We start from the raw sequence: 10,530 nt of genomic DNA, 5'->3' as shown, positions 1-10,530 counted from the left end.
TTAAAAGTTGCCACACAACCAAAACCTTTTTTTATGGAGTTTAAACAGTTTCAGTCTTTTTTTATTCATGTCGACACATTCTACAAGGCATATTTTCATTTTCAATTAGTTTTCATCCCCACATAACCCCTCCACTAAAAGTGAAATTCTTTGCAGTACCCTTAAGAGTGTTGTGTTTTTGCAGGTATTACAAAAAAGAAACTTAAACGTATTATAGGAGTCATGTTAAGCTTTATAATTCTAGGGATTACTTTTGAAGAATAAAAACAAGTCATTTGAAATGTTTTACAGTTTGCAAGTAAGTCGCATAGTAATGATCTTCGAATCCCCCTCCCCCCCACTTTTGGTGTTTTCTTGTTCTTGCAATGCATAAACCTCAGACGTCTGGAGGAAATCAAATCTCAAAGGCTGCCGTGGACTCCTGGAGCTCACACACACCTGGAACTGCTGCCAAACCAAGAGCCATGAATCCTGTTTACCCAAATGCACCTCTATCTGCCGAGGATGTTCCATTGCAGGGAACACCACAGCACATGTACCCCGGACAGCTTCATACCACCACAGCTGCAGGGGGTCACAACACCATTGTCCTCCAAGCTGAGCCCCCAAAGGACCACATCATCTGGTCCCTCTGCTGCTTTTTGTACTCCAACCCACTGTGCCTGGGACTGGCAGCTCTCATCTTCTCCATCAAGGTGAGTTCATTTTAACGTTTCAGATATTTTCCTCAGAGACTTATTTTTCACATTCTTTGTATGTTTGTTACAACATATAATGACAGGATTCCATTTTGGGTCACACAACTAAAATCAGTTTCCTTGTAGATTTTCTTTGACTCTGTAAATGTGATTGTGGGGAATATTCATGTCTGGAGGTTTTTTTCTGGATGCTGCTGACACGTTTCTATTATTTTCTTGTCTTTTTAGTCCAGAGACCGGAAGGTAGTCGGAGACCTGGAAGGCGCCCGTCACTACGGCGCCACTGCTCGCTGTCTCAACATTGCAGCCACCATCATAGCGTGCATCACAGTTATCATTGTCATTATTGTCGTTGCTGTTATTGCAAGTCAAGTGTCATCATATCGATACAGTTATGGACAGTATGGTTCAAGAAATTATTGGAAATGAGTGTTGTCTTTAACTCTAGCTTGAATTTTGCTCTGAAATTAGAGATGCTGCTTTGAGATTTCACCGTTTCACTCCCATTTTTGAAAAGATCAAATGCAGAAATGTACTTTCAAACCTGTTTTACTCTCATAATCACAAACTAAAACTTTTTGTTACTATTTGCTAGATTTTTTCTTTGAAATGCTGTTTTGCATCTGAATCACTTAAGATTGTTTTTACGTCTGACAAAATGCTTTCAAGAAGCTCATGCAAGAAGATTTATAACCAAACGCTCTTACAGTTTGCTTTTTTATGACAAAACTGAAACTGTATTTTAACTCAAAATTAAAGACTATGAAACAAAGTCACGTGTGCTGTATTATTAATTAATTAAATCTGTTTTCATTTTTTATTTTAAAAAGCTTAAAGAACTGACAATCTAAGAATCCCACTTAAGCAGAAACACAGAGATACCCTTTGGTCTCTGTAATGCTGCCTCTGTGTTCCAGGCTTTCGTCAACATTTTCTGTGACATGTTGCAACGCTCCTTTGTCGTTTACATAGACAACATCCTGGTTTACTCTGACACGTCTGAGGAGCCCGTTGAGCATGTCCACCAGGTGTTACAGTGGATGATCTAACACCATCTGTGGAACAAAGGGGATAAGTGCCAGTTCCATAAAACCTTGGTGGTCTTTCTGGGCTATGTTATCAGTGCCGGGGGCGTGGCAACGGACCAGGGCAAGGCGGAGGCAGTGCTGCAATGGGCCCAGCCGACCACAGTGAAGGAACTGCAGCGGTTCCTCGGGTTTGACAACTTCTACCGGCGTTTCAATCCTGGCTTCAGTACAATGGCGGCTCCTCTCCATTCTTCTTCAGGCCGCACCCAAACTACTAAGGACTCCAGCTACTGTTCCAGACATTCCAGATGCTGAAACAGAGCTTTACCCATGTGCCCATCCTCCATCACCCGGACCCAGCCATGCAATTCATCGTGGAGGTGGATGCCTCCAACACAGGAGCGTTGGAGACTAAATTAAGCCGTGTTCTCACAGTGTCATGGTCAGGCAACCAAGATGTTTCCATGCACCTAAAAGTAGGTGCATGGGAGCAGGTTAAAAATGGTTTGGCCCAGCACTTGAGCGCTTGTGTTTGGTGCTCATACCCCGCCCATTTCCTGGTGGCTAACCCTCTGTGCTTCCTGGTAAGTGTGGTGATGCTGTCTCCCTGTGAATCTGCTTTGGGTTTTTAGACAAATTGCTGTTTTAGCTAGAAAAAGAGCTCTGGCATCTGGAGCTCCCCTCTTTGCCCCAGTGAGCTTAAGGCGTGGATGAGTTTCTCCACACTGATCAGGTGATCCGTTTGTTTGGTTTGAGCCTCTGCCTGTTTGGTTTTAATATTTATTAATTGGGTTTTAACAGATTTTTTTTGTATTTAGGAGCAGCAGTCACTACTGCTGTTTTTGATTGGCTTCTCTAATTTTATTGCACAGCAGTTATGTGGGGTGCCAGCTCTACCCCTCTACCCCCCCAGGATACTCTCCTCTCTGCAGCAGGGCATTGAGTGTCTGAACAGTCTGAGCGTGTCTGGTTACAACTGCATCTTATGGCTGCCAACCCCAGGCCACGGTGCCCCAGCTCCTGCCAGTGGGCTTTAGGCTGCACCCTGAGCTCGGACTCTCTTCTTCCGAGAAGTGCCACGCCCTTCCACCGGACCGGTGCTAAGTTGGTTTTATCCTGTTTTTACCTTTTGGTTTTATGGTGTGTGTGTTGGTGTACACTGTAAAAATAAAATGGTAGTTTTTAGCGTAAAAACGCCGTGGCAGCTGTGGTTGCCGGAAAAGTAACATTAAAAATTACGGTAAAACAATTTTTCATTTTTACTGTAAGAACGTATTTTTTTAGTTTTCACGATAAAAAAACGTTGTCCTTCAATATCTCACTTCTGAAAAAAAAAGTTTTTACTTGAAGAAAAATCAATGTTTCACCCTAAAATGAACAAAAAATTACATTTAGATAAGCAAAGGAATTGCTAACCATTTTTGTGTAACTTAAAAGTCTTAACTTTCTATTATCTATTGGGATGCCTGTATCAACTAACTGACAGTTTTAGATAGTGAAGGAACGAAGACATCTGTCGCTTTGAGATTTCTTCCATGCTTGTTCTTAAAGTCCCGAGAATGACCAGTAAATGCGAACGGAATAAAATTAAGAGTTTTTATTGTCCCTAACAAAGAGCTCTAAACAAAATAAAACAGATCGATCTGGGTTCCCAAATCCAAGGCCTGCAAGACGTAAGAAAACTACATGCGAATTTACATGCAGCTTGTCTGGGGACAAAGCAACTTCCTTGAGTGAAGACTTTTAAACATGTGGTCAGAATCTCCTCCCCTGGAAGCATGATGGCGGCTGAATCTCCGCCTCTGTCCGCTCGGATTGGCTGACAGAGGAGCCCGCCTACTTCCTTCAGTCCATACTTGGAATCATAGCATCTGGTGTCCGCTCCACATGTGGTCCTCTATAGGTGGAAGAAACTTTCACCGCAGGGAGTCGATCCTAGAGCTTTGTTCTCCACACATGAACGGACGCCTGGGGCCTGTTTCAGAAAGGAGGTTCAACCAACTCTGAGGTTGAACTTGAACTCCGAGTTGGTCAATCGGGAGATTAACAACTCTGAGTTTTCTGTTTCAGAGAAGCTGATCCGAGTTAGATCAATCAACTCTGAGTGGACTGATTCGGAGGTGAGCGTGAGCACCGCGACTATAAGAAGCCATTATCAATGGAGTGCAGATATCACGAGTCACCATGGCAACAGTAGAAAAAAAGAGGTCTGCGTATTTTTCGCCAGCTGAACTTGACGTGCTGCTGCAGAGTTACAGTGAATATGAGCACATATTCTGGAAGAAAAGCAACACCGCTGCATCTGCAAAACAGAGACAGTTAGCGTGGGAAAACATAGCTGCTCAAGTTAATGCGTAAGTTTGCATTTAAATCATTGTCATAAAATATTGGCTGTAATAATTTTTTAAATAGCGTAAGATGTGAAATAAAAAAATGGCGATATTTAGGAGTACTTTTGAAGTGTTATTCCTGGTGTAAATGCATGAAATGCTGCATAGTGTTCAGAACCAATCTGGGGGGGGGGGGGATGCATTTAACGTTGATAATGTTTAGAGGACTTTTTTGTTAACCTTCCCCTCTTGCAAACGTTGGTCATTTTAATATTAATACATGCAATTGTGTTTTTAAAAGTGAACTTTTGTCTACTGTTGAACCTTTCGCTGCGCGAAGACTTCTCCTTTCTTTTCTCTCGTCTTTCCGTGGTCAGAAGCGCAGGGGAGATTTCCTTCAGGGCCGAAGGGAATTCTCCTTCGGGGTTCACTTCCCGTTGGAAACCCTCAACCTCCAGAGCGGATTAAGAATGACTCCAAAACAGTTATTCTGAGAATGACACCTTCTCTTTATTTAACTAAGTGGTCCGTCCTCCGAACACACAATATATACCAAGCACACACCTCTGCTCCGTACTCAACCCCCCCCCCCCCATCTGCACCTGCACTCGCCCCTCCCCTTGTCTCTCGTGGATCGCACCCCGCTCAGCACACACACACTGCAACACTACCCTTGTATTGATCAAGTGGTATAGGTTTATATGGGATTAAGAAAGTAAGCAGTGCTAGAAAATTGTGTTTCCAAAAAGTAATTGTTACATTAATCTAATTCAATGTACCTGATTTCATTTTCATGTAGATGCAATCCTGCAGGAATTAAAAGAACATGGCAGCAGCTAAAAGTGAAAAAAAAAATCGAGTCTTCTCAAAATCCTCGTAAATGTAATTCTCTACAAATGAATGCAGCCTCCTCGTCTATTGGGTCCTCCAAAAAAGAACAAGCCATTCTTGTCACTTAGACCGTCTCTGTGTGACGGACATTTGGGCAATGAAGGTTAAAGCGAAAAATACCGCTTCGTCTTTAAAAAGGGGAGGGGACCGGCATAAACTTTGAGTTTGGAGAATAAAACCTGCTCCCGACCAGGTTAGGTTCACAGCATAAGTAACCATGGATACTGACTCCGAGTAAAAGTTACCTCTCTTTCAGAAACGGGTTTGACTTACTCTGCTTTCTCTGGTTTAACAAACCTCCCATTCTGAAACGGAAAACCCAGGGTTTCCCTGATTTCAGGGTTAATGCACTCAGAGTTTACACTTAACCTCCTTTCTGAAACAGGCCCTTGGAGAGGTTCCCATAGCTACAATCAGTCGCAGAGATGGTAATTTATGGTCCATGTCAGACCTACAGCCCAGCCTTCCAAATGGCCTTAGAAGTGTCCCTGCAGGGGGTGAGCTTGGAGCTGAAGTCAAAACCTTCTCAAATATGCAACTTAAGGAAGCGTCTTCAAAGGACGTTAAAGTACGCACTTCAGCACAAGACTAAGATTCAATGTAATAAAAAGTAAGAGTGAAAACCCTAATAAAATGAAAAAATATATAAATTCATTTAATAGCTATGGGAGCTCTCAAACAGGGATAGGTTCAATGTGGACAAGTTGAGCAGCGGTTTAGTTACCTCACACTTGATCCCAGCATTTCCCAACCTTCAGTTTTAAACATAGACTTGACACTGTAACAACATGAACGTCACCTCTCTTCACAGCTCCCTAACTCATGGTGTGGGAATCAACACTTCCCATGAGTCTTAGTGGCCATGGGTGGGGCTAAGTCCCGGGTCTCCACAACATTGTTTACAAAACAGCTGAAGCCTCTTTAAACTGCTGGGGCCTGTTTCAGAAAGGAGGTTCAACCAACTCTGAGGTTAAACTTGAACTCTGAGTTGGTCAATCGAGAGATTAACAACACTGAGTTTTCTGTTTCAGAGAAGCTGATCGGAGTTAGGTCAATCAATTCTGAGTGGACTGATTCGGAGTTAAGCGTCCGCACCGCTACTATAAGAAGCCATTATCAATGGAGCGCAGATATCACGAGTCACCATGGCAACCGTGGAAAAAAAGAGGTCTGCTTATTTTTCGCCAGCTGAACTTGACGTGCTGCTCCAGAGTTACAGTGAATATGAGCACATATTCCGGAAGAAAAGCAACACCGCTGCATCTGCAAAACAGAGACAGTTAGCGTGGGAAAACATAGCTGCTCAAGTTAATGCGTAAGTTTGCATTTAAATCATTGTTATAAAATATTGGCTGTAATACCGTTTTAAATAGCGTAAGGTGTGAAATAAAAAATGGCGATATTTAGGGGTACTTTTGAAGTGTTATTCCTGGTGTAAATGCATGAAATGCTGCATAGTGTACAGAACCAATCGGGGGGAAAATGCATTTAACGTCGGTAATGTTTAGAGGACTTTCTTGTTAACCTTCCCCTCTTGCAAACGTTGGTCAGTTTAATATTAATACATTCAATTGTGTTTTTAAAAGTGAGCTTATGTCTACCCTTGTATTGATCAAGTGGTATAGGTTTATATGGGATTAAGAAAGTAAGCACTGCTAGCAAATTGTGTTTCCAAAAAGTAATTGTTACATTAATCTAATTCAATGTCCCTGATTTCATTTTCATGTAGATGCAATCCTGCAGGAATTAAAAGAATATGGCAGCAGCTAAAAATGAAGTATAAAAACATAATTCAATCAGGTCAAATTTGAGCATGTCATGGATGTAGGCTTTGTTGACAATATTTGACATATGAAACATCTACATAGCAATACATATCTAATGTTGTTTTCATTGTATATATGTAACTGACTGCAACGAAAAACGGTAACGCTCAAACAAAAACATATGGGGAAATGACAAAAAATCGAGTCTAGATCTCAAAATCCTCGCACGACGTAAATGTAATTCTCTATGAATTAATGCAGCCTCCTCGTCTATTGGGTCCTCCAAAAAAGGACAAGCCATTCTTGTCACTTAGACCGTCTCTGTGTGACGGAAATGTGGGCAATGAAGGTTAAAGCGAAAAATACCGCTTAGTCTTTAAAAAGGGGAGGGGACCGGCAGAAACCTTGAGTTTAGAGGATAAAACCTGCTCCCGACCAGGTTAGGTTCACAGCATAAGTAACCATGGACACTGACTCCGAGTATAAGTTACCTCTCTTTCAGAAACGGGTTTGACTTACTCTGCTTTCTCTGGTTTAACAAACCTTCCATTCTGAAACGGAAAACCCAGGGTTTCCCTGATTTCAGGGTTAACGCACTCAGAGTTTACACTTAACCTCCTTTCTGAAACAGGCCCCTGGTCAGGAGCAGGTTTAGTTGAAGGTTAGTTTGTTTACAGAGAGGTGAAGCAGCATGGCATGTCCATTTGAAGATGATTTAGTGGATGAAGAAGCTCAGATAATACTTTTTCCACCGTGAGAGGATGATAAGATCACATATGGATGTTGGAAAATTAAACTTTTTTACTTTTATCTAACATAGTTATTTGCTTCAGTTAAGATAAATCATTTGTTTGTTAAGTCAGTTTTAAAATAACACGCAGTTTTCAGACAGTTATTTTACTTTCATTCAAATTAATTCAATCAAGTAGGTGTAACTTTGATGCTGCTGTTAGATCGGCACCGCAAAGGATTGTAGATATCATTCCCTTTGCCTGTCTGGACGGATTATGGTTTAAGTGTTGCTTTGTGACCAAATGTGTTTCGTTGTTTAGCTGTTTTACTGTGTTGTGCCATGTTTTGCTGAGTTGTTTAGTCCTACTGTGCTTATGTCTCTGCACCATGAGTAAGCGTGAAGGAGAGGATGATGACTGTAAATAGCACCCCTTCAGGCAAGAACTGTAATGACAGTGATGAAACATTCTTTAATGAATTTGTGCGCAATGTGCATTTTTTCCCGTCCTCTTTATTGTTATAAAAATGAGCATATCTGCCGGCTCATACTTAGACATATGAGAGATCAAGAAATATAATTAATTAAGATGGAAAAAATATTAATTGAATTGGAGTAATATGACATTTAGTTAGATAAATACATAAATTTGAGTTGTATAAACAATTATTGAGTTTAATAGACGTTAGAAATTAGGTTGATTAAATTTTACTCAATTATTTCTTACCAATAGAAGTAATTCATTTAAGGTGGCAAAATTGGATAAGTTATATATATATATATATATATATATATATATATATATATATATATATATATATATATATATATATATATATATATATATATATGTGTGTGTGTTCCATGGTGACGCCGTGTTCCCCTCTCTACCTCCGTGCCGGTCCCAAGCCCGGTTGCCTTGAGAGGGTTGCGTCAGGAAGGGCATCCGGCGTAAAACATTGCCAAGTTTACCATGCGACTCGTTCGCTGTGGCGACCCCTGATGGGAAAAGCCGAAAGGGAAACAACACAAGTTCCATGGTGACGCCAGAAATCGGCGATCTATTGAGAATGTCTTTTTGTACCTTCCGTGCACGTGCATTAACCCAGGGTTACCAAGTCGGGGTAAGCAAGTTCAGGCGGATTTCAGCCAGAGTTCAGGCTTAAAGTCAGGCTAGTTTAAACATGCTTCCTGGAATACCCCCCAGAACTACGGCTCCCGTGTGAAGGACAAGGAGGGGGGGGTCAGGGGCTGAGCACAAGTGAGTCTGTGATTGCGCATTCAGTTTGTATTACCCAGTTAGGGAGAACAGTAAAAAAAAAAAAGTTTCCTCTAAAATAACAGTGTCTGGTTCTTTTATTAAACCACTCTTGAGGCCATAAGGGTCTGAACGGTGCGTTGACGTGCCCGTGCCTTAACACCCGGTGCGCTTTTTGTATGTGTCAAAGAATGAAAAATCCCCCGTAACTGAGACCGGGTCCTATAGCCCGGTGCGCCCTATGGTCCTGAAAATAAGGTAGTTCATTTTAGCCCACTCTCAAATTCCTGCAAAAAACACAACATATCACAGCAACTGCACATTAACATTTCACCATAAAAACCTGTGCTTTTGTCAGTAAAAAGTTGTAAAAATGACAGTGTTTGACTGTTATAAGCATTATGGAAAATTTCCGTTAAAATAACAATGCCCAAGTCCTTTACAGCAGGGTTATGTATTTTTTCCAAATAAATAATGTACTAATTACAATTTTTACCAGTGAACTGATTAACAGGAACTTTAAGTCAAAATAACAATTTCAAACCGTTTTATAGTTTACTAGGTTTTCCTGTCATGGTTTCACGATTTTTCACTGTTAAAGAACTTAAAGAAGATGACCACGGGGCTCTCTTGCCCTTTCAGTGTTTGCTTGGGGGTCAACCTCCGTTGTTCCCCTGGTCAGGAGAACCCACAGAGCTGCCAGTAGTGGACGAGTGGTTTTGCTGCTGCGAGGAGACATAGGAGGCGGCTCATGTGCAGTTCCAGCAAGCCATTTGCTAAACCCAAGTGCAGGCCAATCGAGGCAGACGGGAGAGTCCCAATCTGGGCCCCGGACAGTGGGTATGGCTTTCCACCTGAGTCCTTCAGCTATGGCTACCCTGCAAGAAACTCAGTCCCAGGGATGTGGATCTATTCCAGATTGTCAATAAGATCACTCCTGTGTCCTGCCGTCTGCAGCTGCCCCATGTTTACCGCATCTCGCCGACCTTCCACGTCTCACTGTTTAAGCCCGCCGGAGGACCTCCGAATGGGGAGTCGCTGTCTGAGTCCTCTGACATCTGCATGCCCCCCTTGATGGTAGGTGGCGAGACGGATCTTTTACAGGATCTGGCAACCCTCGGAAAGGACGATAGGAGCCCTGAATTGGAATGACTATGGAAGCATTACTGTAACATAATCAAAAATAAAAGTCAATACTAGAAATGCTTTTTCATTTTCAAAATGAAGCTGCATTTATTGACTCAAAACTGAAAAGAAAAAGCAATCTGCCAAACCACTTTCATTCTCTTCTTCAACATCGGTAATTCTGTAACTTAATTAAAATGATAAAGAAAATGGTATTTGACTTTTTTTTTTAAGCAGAAATGCTTTTTCATTTTCACAATGTAACTGCATCATTTAACTCAAAGATAAAATTCTCCAAAATCCTTTTTAATGTTTACTCAAACACCGCTTGTTCTGTGACTTAATCAATGCGAAATGCAAAGAGGAGATTGCATTTTCTTTTTCACATCGACTGTGCGAAGTGTCCCATAATTCATTTCATGTCGGCATTTCCAGGGGGGAAATGAATGAATGATTGAATGATAAATGATTACGGTACATGTTTCTTACAACATAATGGCAAAAGGACAAGATTTTGCAAATAAATAAAGATTTTTTAAAAAGGTTTACAGTTTGTATATTTCCTGCTGATATTGAAATGTATTTCATTCATCTTCTAATCTGTTTTATCCCTTTAGGGTCATGGGGCTGCTGGAGCCTATCCCGGCCACTTGCGGGCAGGGGACATCCTGGACAGGTCACCGGTCTGAAAACTTAGAGAGACC

The 10,530-nt window shown here is 41.5% G+C and overlaps 1 protein-coding gene across 2 annotated transcripts in view; it reads left to right on the top strand.

Annotated features, from left to right (window-relative positions):
- The first annotated feature begins 378 nt into the window (after positions 1 to 378).
- The window catches only part of LOC101166847 (dispanin subfamily A member 2b), a 21,372-nt gene continuing 11,220 nt past the window's right edge, over positions 379 to 10,530 (top strand). Inside the window, exons 1-2 of one of the 2 annotated variants that reach the window (XM_011475837.3) lie at positions 393 to 695; positions 927 to 1,470. In XM_011475837.3, the coding sequence (XP_011474139.1) occupies positions 465 to 695; positions 927 to 1,127 (432 nt within the window). In that variant the 5' untranslated portion in view covers positions 393 to 464 and the 3' untranslated portion in view covers positions 1,128 to 1,470. Of the gene's footprint in view, positions 696 to 926; positions 1,471 to 10,530 lie in introns of those variants that run through there. The other variant, XM_023955626.1, reaches the window with a different exon arrangement.

This window comes from Oryzias latipes, chromosome 6 (genome assembly GCF_002234675.1).
Source record: "Oryzias latipes chromosome 6, ASM223467v1".
NCBI lineage: Eukaryota > Metazoa > Chordata > Actinopteri > Beloniformes > Adrianichthyidae > Oryzias > Oryzias latipes.
The sequence above is the reverse complement of the archived record's forward strand: the minus strand, read 5'-3'. Positions and strand labels throughout refer to the sequence as shown.